The following is a 15,218-nucleotide window of genomic DNA, read 5'->3' on the forward strand; positions in this document are numbered from 1 at the left end:
ACTCTGAGGTGAGCTGCATGAAGCAGCAACTTCACAAGTTTTTATTGACTTTAGAGGGAGATGAAGGTGAAAGAGTATAGGACGCAAACACACACAAATAGTAGTGGTACTGTGTGTGTGTGTGTGTGTGTGTGTGTGTGTGTGTGTGTGTGTGTGTGTGTGTATTGCTTGCCTACAGCAAGTTTGACTTTCATTATTGCCATTGCCTTAAATGTCTTTGTTTCTGTAGCCATATTTTCTCAGAGATTTATCATGGGAAAAACCTGATGTAAGCAGTTCATTATACAAATTCCAGGTTTAAGTAGATTTTTATGTTTGCTCTGGATGTAACCTGTTTATTTGTCTGAGCTCTCCCCACTGGTTAGTTTTTTTGACGTCAGGCCTGTAGTCATTTCTGTTCCTTTCCTCTAATCCTTTCCTTTCGCTCCCATGAGTCTCTTTTCTCATAGCAACCAATTTTCCTCTTTTCTGCTGCTGGTTTCTCTTTTCCTTCTCCCGACTCACTCGACACCACTATCAGTGTGTCCAAAGGGTCAAACACACACAGAAATGGAAAATAACACACTCACTCGAGTATCTCCCTCTTTTCTGTCCACCAACTTTTCAAGGGCCAAATGGAGGTTATTGGAACATTGCTAGGCAACATGATAACATACGCCAGTGGTTCCCAAACATTTTGGCTTACGATCCTTGAAAACAAAGCAATGTGTACTTGTGATCCCTCATTACAGGTTGCATATGTCTTATGGTTGTGGCCAGTTCAACTACAGAGCAATTTTTCCTTATCGGATCAAGTTATTTTTTAGGGGGATGAAAAAATTAAATTAACCAGTGACTCACAAGAAAAAAAAAAGAAAAACTAGAAAAGGCAAAACGTTCTGAAGACAATCTAAGTGTGCTTGCTTATGGTAAAAAGTCCATGTGCTTAGACTTTAAACAGATAAAAAGTCTTAAAGTCTTAAAATGTTGCTGAAAGCAGTTAAACTGCGAGTCAAAAGTTAAGAGAGGAAGACACTTTAATTGTGAGTTTAAGTGTAGCAATGAAAGAAGTTGAAATATCCATTGAAGTTAGAGTGCCAAGGATAGTTTGAGTGTTTAAAACTGTCAATTAAAGGGTAAAAATGTGGTGTCAGTATGATGTGTAGATGTACTGAACTGTCAGGGTAAGCAATAAAATCAATTCACTTCGTAGTTTCTGTGTAGTAATGAAAGTAGCAGGAATTTGCATTGAAGTTGAAGCACCACAGATGCAGTAATTGAAGTGTGAACATTGAAAAAAGTGTCAGTAAGTGAAAGAGCTGAAGAGCGAGACAGCGTGACCTCACTGCATGCTAGATTTCCCCGCATTACACACCAATGTACATTTGACATTGTGAAAAGAGCATGAACTATTAACAAAAAAATAAAACAGTTATGAAAAAGCTAAGCTAATATGATGAAGTAAAAGGGGTGGATTGTAAGAGGAGTTGTTAAGATTAGATTGTAAAAATAATTTTAGGTAGAGGAAATGTGTTGTATACTGGAAAGTCAGAAGGAGAAATAAAAATAATAGCATTGAATACTCCTAATACTTCTTATTTACTCAATAGCCTAATATTCTTTTAAGGAGATTTCCTTTATCTTTCCTACATTACATTTGACCCTGGATTGCCTCAGTAATATAAAACCACTTACAGAATGTAAACTTACCACTGTATTGCAAAGATATGATCTGTAGGATGCAGTGATTTTTAGTGCAGGACACACACACTGAGGCAGAAAGTTGTGGGCACAGTGGTAATTGAAATATTAAATGAAAACCACTTACAGAGCATTCTCAGAGGATGCGGTAATAGACAGTATTAGACACTGAGTGTGCATATTATTTGTGACAGCTTTTGGTAGTGAGCTCTCTTGTCCTCCCATTACCTGTGTTTCTCCTTCTACTCTTTTTGCCCTTTCTTTCATCCCGTCCGGCCTAATCTCATCCCCTCGTCCTAACCTTTCTTCTGTTTTTTTCCCTTCTCCTCTCTTGTCCAAATGGCTATCGGTCTGCATATGACGAGCAGATGCTCACCATGCAAATATACCTTTTAAAATCTTTGCGTCCTTTATCTTTAGCCAAACAGATGCACAGGAATTCAGCACTTTTTCCAGTTCCATATTTTAGCATTCATGCAGTTTTCTCAGTATATCAGTTAATATCCAGTATATAAACTTGTCAAGAAGATTAATATCATTTACCTTGTGAAATGTGTAGCTGTACACTACGGTTTTTCACAATGACAGAGCTGACTTGAAATGATTTCATACAAATTTTAATCAACTGCTCAAAAAGCCTCTGCCGCAGGGAGATGAAAAATTCATATAAATTATGTTTTTATATGCACATTTATACTGTGTTGGGTACTTCATTTATGATTCTTTCTGTTTATGTTTGAGGAAGCTTGTATTTATACTGGGTTTTTTTATACATTATGTGTTTCTACAGTGTAGCATAAAGGTTTTTTTATTCACTCACTATTATAGAAAGGTTTCATAGCAACATACGCAAAACATTTGACACCCATGTTAAATCAGCATGAGTTCAACTCAAACTGCACATCAGTGTATTTTTAAAAATGTAAATGTCTGTTCCTCCCATTGCATTCCTCTTTCTGTTGAACCAGGAACTGAAACATGCTGTTAACTCAACACATTCATTTTGTTTTTTCATTCAAATGTTCTCTCCTCGCCTCAACTCACCTAACCTCACCCCTGTGCAGTCTCTGGGAAGAGAAGCAGTATCTGGAGAAAGAGAAAGAGATTCAGCCGAAACCTGCTGTAAGTTCGTCATTGCACCATCCAGGTGTAGTTTCAGAGACGTGGATTATTACGGCAACCACAGTCTTCAGAGGGGATAAATATGAGTTTTACTTTAAGCCTCCATCCAGGCTTAATCCCTCAATACGAAGACTTGCCATTGGCTCTTTAAGGAGCCATTTGAAGCAACATGAAGCTAAAACATTTTATATTGCAATCTCACATTGAGGCAAAAGGATGTCATCTAAATTGAAAAAGTTTTAATCCTTGTTTTGTTTAAGCAGGCGAATTATGTTAGTAATCGCCGGTAATCACCCACAAAGGAAAATGATGTAGCAACAAACGTTTACATTTTTTAGAAACTCAACAAAGGGAGTAAAAACTAAAAGAAATTATTTATTTATCACACAACCTCACATCACAGCCAAAAATAGGCTGGTCTTTGGACAGATGCTGATGAGCAAACTCGCTTCTTGTATGAATCTCCAACACAAATAATGCAAAGTAATAATGCTCACACTATATTATATTATAAATTATTCTCTGCATATTGTCAAACGGAACACATTTACAGTAAAAATCAGAACATTCATTTATTTGCATAACATACTAGATCTCCTTGATGCTGTGTGATTCGCACAATTCATCCATCCATCCATTATCTATAACATTATCTATATCATAACCGCTAATCCCAGCTGACATTGCGAGAGGCCGGGTGCCCCCTAGACACATTGCCAGTTCATCATAGGGCTGACACACAGAGACAAACAACCATACACACTCACATTCACACCTAAGGGCAATTTAGAGTTGCAGTTACCTGCATGTCTTTGGACTGTGAGAGGAAGCCAGAGCACCCGGAGAGAACCCACGCAGACACAGGGAGAACATGCAAACTCCACACAGAAGGCATGGGACGGCCAAGGTTCGAAACCAAGACCTGTGAGGCCATTGCACAATTCAGTACTTTATAATATGCTATAGGGCATATTAATACTGTATTACTTTTTATTATGTAGTCTATCAGAAGTCTACCAGTAGTAGTAGTAGTACTAAAGTTTGTGCATTTCCAACACTTCGATTGAAAAAAGTTGAATCATCAGCACTAAAACTTTCACCAACTGTGTTAAAGAAAATCTGATCAGAGGTTCAAGCATATGAACATGCTATAAGGTCAATTGACATGCACTATTTTACATCATCTAACTTCATCAAAATGCTGTTTCCTGCGTTTGGTCTTTGTAGAATTTGTTGAATATATTCAGCAGCTTTAATTACAGTTTTGATTTTGGATACTTTTGAGGTTCAATAATGCAACTACAGATTCATTGCTCATTCCAATAACAAAAAATACCAAAATACCAAATGTACTACAGTTCTGCTTTCATGCCTCTGGCTGGTATCATTTCCATAGCATAAAGAAATCAACATTGCATACGACTCAGGGTGACTCCTGGGTAACATTTAGCAAACCAAACAAATTATTATTATTATTTTAAGACATGATTTATCCTAAAGATACCCATGTGTCCTTGTGTTGAGTTGCATTATTGAATTTCCATCAACAAATTACTTGTAGAACCAGTGACACCTGTGTGTTTACTAATCTGTAGGGAGCCAATATTGAAATAAAACAGGTGCTGCATTTTGACTGATTAGCAGGAATCACCGGAAGGCAGTATTGAGGAAGCATTTGCATTGCCACTACGGATACGCACAGCACTGGAACACATCAGAAGTGTGTGGTCAAGTAATATTAAAATATCAGAAGAACAGAAGAAGGAATAGCTTGTTTGAATAACAGAAGCTGCTGCCTTTACCAGAACAGTTCAGGAAAGTTATTAATTATATTAACTTATTATATGATATAGTGCATATGTAAAAGGGCCTTCTCCCTTTGCAAGTGTGATATTAACTCTAATGAAACACGCAAAGGTGTCTAGGGGAGTTTGCATTCTTCTCTCTCTGTCACATACAAACACACATACACACTTGATTCAAACATGATTAATAAGCTGATTGTTTTGCTGTATGTACAGTAGATGGATACTGGAGAAAACCACAAACTGGCTTTAAAGTGCAAGACATTTATCAAGTTGAATTGATAGCAGCTGGTTGAGTTGCAGTTGTCTATGTTTATACTCATGCTTGCAAAATTGGCTCCAAAGTAATCCAACATTTTTCAACAATGTTAAGTGTCAAACCTATCTTTGTTGTGCAGAAATGATCAGGCTAGCACTGAAAATTAGTTTTAAATCTGAAATAACTGTTTGAAATAACTGACACTGTGTATGACTCTTAAAAAAGAAAAAATCTAAGTGCAAAACAAAGGCTGGAACTGACTCTGAGAGTTGGGATCAAACAATAGTATTTTGCCTGTGCCATGGGCTCAATTAAGTTCTGACCATAGACCTGATATTCTTGGTATGTTATCTAATGTTCATTCTGCTGGTGTGTCCTCCAGGAGCTGGAGAGCAGAACAAAGACCCTGCAGGACAAATATGAGGATCTGAGGAAAGAGATTGCCCAGAGACAACTGGAAGTCAGGTATGTTATCTAGCTGTTGTTCAGTGAGCACAAATGCAATTTTCTGCCCTGCAGATTGATACGTATGTATAAATCCACTCTGTGGAGCTCTATATGTCTTTTACTGCTTCTTTATATCTTTTCAGTTTTTTTTTAATAAGAAGCAGTGCAGCTGAATCTTTTAAGTGCTGTTAATCAAAATTGTTCAAATAAGTGTACTTTTTGTGTATATCTTGCATTTACTCCCTGCGTAGAAGACTGATGGAAGATGTGGAAACCCATGAAATGCAGCTCTTGAAAGAACAGAAAGAGCTGGAAGACAAGAAGAAGATAATAGAGCACAAAGAGGTCTGTGTGTGAGAGCATGCGTGTGTGTCTCTGGGTGAGTGGGCATAGCTGACAGTACACCAATAAAATAACAAATCATCTGCTTTCTTACACGCTTTCTTACATTTGTGTATGTAACAAGGCTGAGAAAGCCCATCTCATCAGTATACCTGACCAGATTTTAAAGGAGTTCGAAAGGAAACGCTCTAAGACGGAGTAAGTACATTTAACTACTTAATATTCTTTATTAGTGGGAGAACAGGAAAGTAATGTTTCAAACACCAGGACTAAAAATGAAGCAGTTAGGGTGCTGCGGTGTATCAACACTGTGAAGAAAGGACAGCAGAAACATCTTTTTAAAATGAAGTCCCTCACTGATTTGTACAATCCTTTTGTAATCTGTTTCCTTCTCTTCATCTTGATCTCCTATACACGAAAGACCTGGATTTAATTGGATGAACTCTGAGTTGGAAAGAACCTGCACTATAATTTCTTTGCTCAGTGTAAACTTTTGATCTGACCCAGACGTTTGACCTGAAATGAAACAGTAAAAAACAAACACAGAATCTCTGCAACACTGAAGCGGAATATCAATTTTTGTAGCACTAGTCAAATTCTTCACAACAATTTAAAGGTGTTGATCCTTCTAATTTAATTAAAAAAAATAAGACAAACATGTGCATCAGACATCATTCATTTTTGTATTGAACTGCAGCTGCAGTCAGAAAGCTTCATCGCCAGAGAATGGCACCACTTATCACTTCACTGCAGTCTCTTATGTTTATTTCAAATTAATATTTGGCTTGCAAGTGATGTGGAGAAACTGTCTGGATGAGCCATCTGAGCAATGACTTGTAATTTGAAATTCACAAAGCAGAGTGGTACTGGGGGGGTATCTGAAATATGGATACACATGCTGTTATTTCATAAGATATGCACTCTTGCCGTGCAAGTGAGTAGTAATAAACTGATACTCTTCTCTTGGTCTTAAACATACTGTACGTTGTTCTTTTGTATGGTTTTAATTGTTTCTATCACCCCCCCTAAACACATCAGCGCTGCAATGAAGAAGACGGAAGTACTAAATACAGAGATTTCAGAAATGGAGCGGCAAGTGAAAGAAGTGGAGCAGCGTAACCACTCCCTCAAGTTGAAGAAGAAGGAGTTGAATGAGGAGCTGGAGGGTCTCCAGGCCCAAGTAGAAGCCAATCAGAGGGAATTCAGACAGCTGCAAAAAAAGCAGGAGGTCAACAGGGAGGAGGAGGCTGAATTCACAGGGAACAGGTACAAGCTGCTGACACTGCTGTATGGCAAGGGAATAGCCAGAAAAAAACGTGATTTAATTTGATAAATATATTAAAATACAAATACAGTATTTGATTAGGATTTTCAGAGTTGGAGGAGAGACTTTTGCTGTGTGTTTTCACACATGTCGTGTGTTTTTCATCACCAGAGGCATCCTGGAAATGAAGCTGCAAAACATCATGTGTGAGAGAAAGCACCTGTATGAGAGCCAATCTGTGCAGCTCAGGGAGAAAAATAGGTACATGTCAAACTGAACTCCATCTGACATGTAAATGAGTCTCCACATATCAATACACAATACACCTCAATAATTACACACTGTATATAAGGGGTTTTGCACTTGCACCTGTACACCTAAAATATACAGTACAGGAAATATATTTGTTCTTTAGAGACATTCAGTTGAAGAGCCTTTAGTCTGCTTGTTGTTGTAGTCTTCAGTAAGTACAAGAAGTTTTACGTGAATAGTCCTAATTTCTTTTATTAGAGTATCTTTTTTAGACGATTTTTGACGTTTTGTATAAACATGACAAAGCCAATGAAAACTACATGGTAGATGCACAAAGGTCCAATAAGTTCAGAGTTTCCTAATTTTGTGTGGGAGGCACAGCCTTATGATGATGATGATGATGATGATGTTAGATATTGTGTTTCTCCTCAGGCAGATGCAAGCCCTCAAGAGGATGGAGCATGCGTTGGCCACAGCCACTGAGCAGCTAGAACACACGCAATCTATCTACAATGAGTTGCAGGCACAGGTGACCTTTAGATTGTTACTTTCAATGAGTACAAAGAAACATCTGCTCAAATTTGAAGCAGTTGGAATGTCATGAGTGGTCTGGCATTTTTTAGCACCAGAAGGCTTCTGTTATTTTTCCCGAAAATACAGATAATTTATGTAAAACACAGACTTTTTGTCTATGCAGAACATCTACTTGCAGCTTGGAAACGTTCAGATTTTACCAGTAAACTACCCCACAATATTAAAACATGTACACCTCATTTGCAATATTATGTTTTTGCTGCTATTGGCAGTTGGTTATGAAAAGTTTCCAGGGTTAGACACAGGTGTGGGGACATTTTGGGTGTCATGGTGTCAGGAATCAGCACATTAAATTGTTCTTCTGTATTACACCATTTTTTTAAATTTTATTATTGAGCTTCCTGTAATTTTACTGATGTTCACAGTTTTTAAAGAGAAGAAGAAGAGAGGTAGAGTCATGGGAAATGTGTCAGCACATCACACAAGCACATAACAATATCAAAGGAAATCACTATGACGCACCAGGGAATTCACACACTGAGCAAATATTAAAACACAAAAGCAGTTGTACAATATGATTAATTTATTTCCACTAATCAATAATGACTGTCACGTGAACAATTACTCATAATTAATTTGACTGTAAAGGCTGTTTAGACGAGGATTGTGGGTTTACCACAAAAATGCTTCACAATTATCTCAAATAGGATGTGATTGATGGCTTTGATATTTACACAATGTGTTCTAAATTTTACACAACATGAGGCCTAATAAGGACTCACAGTGAGAGTATTTAGTGCTTCAGATATGTAGCTGAAATAAAACTGTGGTATTGCACTTCTTTTTAAATCTGCTGATTTGGTTTTATTCAGCTTCGAGGGAGCAACATTTTTAAAATATGGAGCAGTGTACGTGAACATGAGGCCTGGCAACCCTGCAGAGAGGGGCAATCCCAATGCCTAAAGGCATACATTTTTTATGAGCTACAGTGAGCAGTTTCAGTGTCACTTGATCCAACGGCTATCAGAGAGACCTCAGGGAAACTCTGATATATAGCATTAATTATTTTGCAGTCAGTGTTTAATGTTGGATTGAATATGCACTTACCGAATTTGATCTGAAGTTTGGTAATTTTGTACTGGATCCTCAAGGTCTTTCCTTCCTCAGTATGTAAAGTCTACCGAAAGAAATGATATTACATTTTTATAGTTTTTTGCTAAGAATCAGGACCAACTTAACAGCAGATGTATGATTTGCTTGCATGATGGCAATTTGAACTTGACACTGGATTTTGACTTTATGTTATGACTTGAATTTTCAGTTAGATGCTGTTCCCAAAAGAGAGGCCAGTACTCAACAGAGGATGGAGCTTCAGAAAGAGGTGGATGCTCTCAAAGTCAGCTTTGAAAAGCAGGTGGGAGCAGTGCGCGTGGGTTGACACAATATCATTAGCAACTGTGAAATGTAATGCAATGTTCTGCAGTAGCTCTCTAACCAGTCTGTCTTTTTGGAGCCTAATTTCTTTTCTTTCTTTCAACTGTCGTTTAACTATATCTTTGTTTTTCACTTCACGTCACTTGCACCTTTTCAAAATAAATGCCATTTTTATGTTTTAAGTTATATTGATATATTTCATTTTCTACCACCTTTAACTTCAGAGTTAGAAGCCATTGCATAATTTCCTCATCCTATGTCACACAGCTTGACAAAACTTTAAAGTAAAGTCCTGCACTTTGCACAAAAAAGTTTCAATATCCATCCTCCTCACATTAAGGGACTTTTAGACCACTTTGCTGTGCCATTCTGCTATCAGTAACCCTTCAATTTTAGTAAAATTGTAATTGTGAGATTTTTCAACTGAAAACAGCACCAAATGTGTTCCCAACCAGCTATCAGTAACTGAGGAAGAGAGCCAGAAGAAGCAGCAGTATGGGATGATTCAGGGGCTGCTTAGGGAGTCAAACTGCCTCAGAGAAGAACTCCATAACCTCAGATGTCTGACACAGATCAAAGCTGAGGAGAGGGGCCAGAAGCACCGTGAACTGCTTAGAGCTGAGGTTCAATACAAACACACACGGACACATATAACATACACACTGAGGTATATATTTAAATAGGTTTTGATGTCATCATTAGTGCATTTAATAACTTATGCAGACATAGACATGGATATTTCACACATAAACGTGTCAAAAACATCAAAGAGGAACTAAGGTAGGTTTATGGTTTAGGGACTCTTGATGTTTGTGTGACAGGACAGCAACCAAAAATGACAAAAACACGATTTCAAAGACCAGAAACGTCTGGGCTTTACTGCCCTATGATATAACTGTCACCATAATGTGATCATTTCAGAATGATTTGAAAAAATATCAAGAGACGTGGCAATTTTAGTTCAGCTAAGTTGAAGCTAGAATCTGAGGGAGATATTTTTTTGGACTCCCTTTTCATGTCAGTTAATCGGGATACTTCCTTTCTGAAATTCCCCCAAAAAAACTTCTAATAGTGTCACTTGCGACTAGAGATTCATGGAGTCTCCTGTATGATTTGTAAGTAATGAAAATCCAACAATGACCAGCTAAAAAAATTGACTGTTCACTAAACCAGGACTGCTAGATCAGCTCATTTATTTTCCTTTTTATGTATTCAAAGTGTCAGAAAAGAAGCCACTACAATATTGGAAAATGTACTCCCACAAATACGATTGAAGGTTGATGTTTGTGAGCGCGCACACACACACACACAAACGCACACAGAGAAGTGATGATACTGTAGTTTTACCTGTGTAATTCTATCCACAGCAGCTGAACCAGCACTTCCAGCAGGAGCTGCGAGAAAAAGACCTGATCATCATGGATCACAACAAGCTGAATACTATGCTACAGCGCAGGTGTCACTGTTGTTTCCCCTTCTTATTTCCTTGTTAGCCACTCAAAGGTGTGTGTAAGGATAAAAAGGGCTTTGGTTACAGAAAAGCTACTAAGCTGTTAATAGGTAGTATTAGGGGAAGCCTAATCACCTCATTCTTTGTGAATTTCTTCATGTTTCCTGTCTCTCAGTCTTAGTCCCACTCTCTTCCTTGTTCTTTCTGCATATATAATAATGTTAATTCAAGATCTTTTAGTAAATGTCATAACAGATTACTTTTTGCATTATAAGCAGCGGCAGCATTGGCGTTTCTGTATCCAGGGTCATCAAGTATCTGTGCAATATGTCCATGAACTTAGCGATGAGTGTAGGCAACAAATTGAATTTCTATACAATATATTGATGTGACTAGATTCTCAACTGATAATTGATTCCCTCGTTATTTGTTTGGCTCCTCTGATCTGTGTAACAGCTGGGATCACAATTAATTCAGACATCTGCACATGTTGTCTGTGTATAAAACCATAACTTACTAATTGGTCATACTTCAGTGTTCAGACACAGACTAATGCATCTGGCACCACCCAGTGCAACAACAGACTCTTGCAATATATTCAGTTAGGTCACGACCACAGACTACAGTCTGATGTGGTTTCACTTGACATGGAATCCGCTCAGAAACCTGCATCTAGTCAAGCAAAAACAGGGCAGGATGATAATTAAATGTTGTGTATCCTCTCTCTGTAATTGTAATACGAATATCGGTATCCACAACCTGCGTGTCTTACATGAATGTTACATTGAAATTTAATGAAATGCCACGCTCCATTACACCTTAGTTCCTTCCATCCATCGTCAACCGCTTATCCTGCGTACAGGGTCGCGGGGGGCTGGAGCCAATCCCAGCTGACATCTGGCAAAAGGCGGGTTACAACCTGGACAGGTCGCCAGTCCATCGCAGGGCAACACATAGACAACCACACCTAAGGACAATTCAGGGTCACCAATCAACCTAGCCTGCATGTCTTTGGAGGGTGGGAGGAAGCCGGAGCATCCGGAGAGGACCCATGCGGACACAAGGAGAACATGCAAACTCCACACAGAAAGGCCGGGCAACCGGGGTTTGAACTTGGGACCTTCTTGCCTCGAGGCAACAGTGCTAATCACTGCACCACTGTGCCGCCCACACCTTAGTTCTGTCATTACAATTTTTTGGATTCACTGATTTTGTGATTAACATGAACAGGGGGCTGCACGGTGGTGCAGTGGTTAGCGCCTCACAGCAAGAAGGTCGTGAGTTCTCCCCGTGTCCACGTGGGTTTTCTCCGGCGGCTCCGGCTTCCTCCCACCATCCAAAGACATGCAGGCTAGGTTAATTGGTGTCTCTAAAATTGGCCTTAGGTGTGGATGTGAGTGTGAGTGGTTGTTTGTCTAGGGTGTACCCCGCCTTTCCCCCAATGTATTGGCCCCAAGCCCCTCACGACCCTGTATGCAGGATAAGCAGTTGACGATGGATGGATGAACAGGACATTAAGTGATATTAAGATGTTGCCACGATGATTATGCCAATAACATTTCTGACCATCAAGCACACCTAGACATAAAGTCCATAAGAGTAGATGTTGGATGCTGGATTCTTCATATCAGTTGGGTCAGCTATTCAACAGTGTCACTGGCTATGGATACGTGGATATGGATAAGTCCTACAGAGAATAAACTCATAAACCGATAACTGTAACTGATAAAATGTCAAAAACCTGCTCTTGACAGGATCAAATCCAGATCAGGAATGGGCTCATTGCTAATCAGTGTTTTCCCCTTTAGAGTATCACAGTATTGTAAGCTGTGCCACATGATTATGGAAGAGAAGAATAAGTACGTCAAGCTCAAGCAGATGGCCTCGCAGACAATCACAGAGCTGGAGGAGCAGGCTAAGGTGCAAGAAAATGAAATGGAAATCCAACGTACAATTGTCATCAACAAGGATAGGTGTGTATATGTGTTTTGTAGAGGGAGGGTTTAGAGTTGTCTGTCTATGGTGGCATTTCTATAATACATAGTAATGCAGAAAAGAAGGCATAGACATCTGTAATAAAATACTGTAATAGCGTTGCAACAAAGTCTTTGTTATTAACCATGTAAAGGTTATAAGGTTAAATTTGTTAAGACTACATTATTGACCAGTGCATTTGTCCGTAATCATCAGTGAAGCTATATCTACATCCCTGTTATTGTGTATAAAATGTCTTAGTGCATGTATTTCTAGATCACTCGCAAAGGCTCGTATGAAGATCTCCAATAGCTCCAAAACGAGGGACAAACTGCAAAATGACATCTCCAAGGTCCAGACACACACACACACACACAGACAAGACTAGTCAAAACACACTGACAAAAACACCCTGTGAGACTTCTCTGCCATAAGCCAGTATCATAAATTAAACAGTTTAAATGAACAAATTTAATATGTTATAAAGACTAGTATGATTCAAGGGGCCCGGTGATACAGAGCCAAAGCTGCTGGTAAGTTGTTTTGAGTGAGCTAAATATTTTTAGCAGGGCCCTTAAACCATGTTTTAGACAGCTATAAAGTTAAGGAGGCACACCCACATCGAGTTACCTCTATATTCATCTTTGTGTGTTTCATTAAACACTTAAGCAGTAACTCACAGTTTACAACAGTTTGTGAACTTTTGTTTTGTCTACTATAGAAAAAGCCTCTTCATGTTTTAAAGTCATTGCCTTGCACTGTCAAGTGGAAGCATTCCATTACGCTTAAAAGCAAAAACATATGGCTTGAAATTCATTTTTCAAATTAAGAATAACAAATGTTGTTAGTGTGCTGTTCAAAAGTAGTTTTATTTCAGAACTATGCTAAACAGATGTTAAAGTGGTGATTTTTCTGTCATTTTTAAAACATCTTCTAGGTTGCCTGGAAGCACTGTCAGATCAATCAGGAGTGTGAAGATGACACACTGCAGTTGATAAAACTAACACAAACGATCAACCTCCAGGAGCAGGCACTTCTAGAAATCAACAAGAATCATGAAACGGCCATACAGCGCCGCAACTTTCTGTATGTTCATAATTTGGATCGGACATTGTGTTGAGTTCAAATAGAGGATCATATGTCAAAAAAGGCTCTCCCTTGGTGTGTGTGTGTGTCACCTACAGTGGCATTCAGCTCCTGGAGCATGAGGAGGTGTTGTTCAACTACTATGAAAAGGTGAACATCCAGGAGGCAGCCATTACTAAGGGCAACATGGCGATGGAGACCCTGGAGAAGGAGATAAGAGACTTACAGTTGGCGATTAATGATGAGAAGAGACAGATAGACCTGAAGAAGAAGGACGTACCCCTCAGGAAAAAGCTGGAGGGCGAGATCGCCATACTGCAGATAGAGGTGGGAAAGGATGCACATATACCAACATAAACCTACACACTCATTACACAGCCAAAGTTTAGAAGTCTTTAAACATCTAACCTTCCTCACAATCTTATTTTTTAATAATCTGTCAATTGACAGTCAGTAGCTCTACACTGATAAAAAAAATACTTTAACAAAGAACAGAGAAGTAATAACATTAAACTTTCAGAACTGCATACTAATTACTTGAAAAGTAGTGGGTGGAAAGATATGTGTGTACTTTAAAATAGTTGAGGATGGATGTGTTTCATGGAAATCATTCATTAAAATCTTTTCTGTTGTTTGAAGAGGGATGACAGTGTCCCGGTGACAGTCTCCCAAACGCCCACTTCCCCTTTCCCTGCGTCTTCTCTCATGCCTTGCCAACAAGAAATGATAGTTAGCTCCCAAAAGTTACAGCAAAGTGAAGCTACACTGTAGTGCTGAACAGTTATGCTCCTTATTTGTTTTTGCACGGGCTAGTGTCTTCCAGGTATATTATTGTATCAAATCACTCATATATCCACTAATTTGTGCAGGTTTTGCCTCCAGTATACTGCTGTCCACATTTCCTCAATGTCCAATCACGGCATGACCCCAGACTACATCACAATGTGGCCTAGCTTATTGGATTCAAAATCCTGTCTGGAAGCAGTTAGGCCAGTCAATTAGTTCTTCTTGGTGGGATCAGATAAGAGTTGCTGTTACGTCCCCGCTGTCTAGGGGTAGGAGGGACGTAAACATAAACCAGATGGATTTGGTATGGGTGGAAAGATTATTTATTAAGCAGTCGGATACACAAAAAAATGGTCAAACAGAAAATGGGCAAGTGGGTGCTGCGTAAAACAAAGAACCAAATATAACAAAAAGAGATCCCTCCTAAGTGGGGGATTACTAAACTACTTGAAAAAAGATAAACAAAAACCTCTCTAGCCGTTGCTCAGAAGTGGAAAAAACACAGGGAGCGCAGCACCCCTAAACCTAGTGTCACTAAACAAATATTTAACTACCAGGTGTGGGTAATCAGTGAACGAGCTTCCCCTAGCCCAAGTCTGTAGACCACCTACTGGGATCAGCCCAGGTGAGTTACCAACTCTCAGTAACACACAGATCTCACAAACACAGAAGCTGTTTCCACTGAGGATACACGCACACACAGAGTTCAAGGTTAGGACCAGCGTCAGGGCAAACCACATGGCAAAAGGTAGCTGCCCCGAATCAGCAGCAGACCAGCCTATT

At 39.0% G+C, this 15,218-nt stretch overlaps 2 protein-coding genes across 4 annotated transcripts in view; one reads left to right on the forward strand and one right to left on the reverse strand.

The window, feature by feature from the left end:
* ccdc146 (coiled-coil domain containing 146) overlaps positions 1-15,218 on the forward strand; it is a 50,002-nt gene that overhangs the window by 17,511 nt on the left and 17,273 nt on the right. Inside the window, exons 6-19 of one of the 2 annotated variants that reach the window (XM_046071877.1) lie at positions 2,745-2,802; positions 5,249-5,331; positions 5,565-5,658; positions 5,780-5,853; positions 6,694-6,921; positions 7,091-7,180; positions 7,604-7,700; positions 9,027-9,119; positions 9,595-9,762; positions 10,507-10,595; positions 12,398-12,562; positions 12,840-12,915; positions 13,501-13,649; positions 13,748-13,976. In XM_046071877.1, coding sequence (XP_045927833.1) covers positions 2,745-2,802; positions 5,249-5,331; positions 5,565-5,658; positions 5,780-5,853; positions 6,694-6,921; positions 7,091-7,180; positions 7,604-7,700; positions 9,027-9,119; positions 9,595-9,762; positions 10,507-10,595; positions 12,398-12,562; positions 12,840-12,915; positions 13,501-13,649; positions 13,748-13,976 — 1,693 coding nt within the window. The remainder of the gene's footprint in view (positions 1-2,744; positions 2,803-5,248; positions 5,332-5,564; positions 5,659-5,779; positions 5,854-6,693; positions 6,922-7,090; positions 7,181-7,603; positions 7,701-9,026; positions 9,120-9,594; positions 9,763-10,506; positions 10,596-12,397; positions 12,563-12,839; positions 12,916-13,500; positions 13,650-13,747; positions 13,977-15,218) is intronic. The other variant, XM_046071878.1, reaches the window with a different exon arrangement.
* The window catches only part of fgl2a (fibrinogen-like 2a), a 44,635-nt gene that overhangs the window by 15,976 nt on the left and 13,441 nt on the right, over positions 1-15,218 (reverse strand). For both annotated transcript variants that reach the window (XM_046071882.1, XM_046071883.1), the window contains 2 exons: positions 8,813-8,882; positions 3,605-3,724 (listed from right to left, as the gene is read on the reverse strand). In XM_046071882.1, the coding sequence (XP_045927838.1) occupies positions 3,605-3,675 (71 nt within the window). In that variant the 5' untranslated portion in view covers positions 3,676-3,724; positions 8,813-8,882. The remainder of the gene's footprint in view (positions 1-3,604; positions 3,725-8,812; positions 8,883-15,218) is intronic.

Source organism: Micropterus dolomieu, linkage group LG16 (genome assembly GCF_021292245.1).
Source record: "Micropterus dolomieu isolate WLL.071019.BEF.003 ecotype Adirondacks linkage group LG16, ASM2129224v1, whole genome shotgun sequence".
Classification (NCBI taxonomy): domain Eukaryota; kingdom Metazoa; phylum Chordata; class Actinopteri; order Centrarchiformes; family Centrarchidae; genus Micropterus; species Micropterus dolomieu.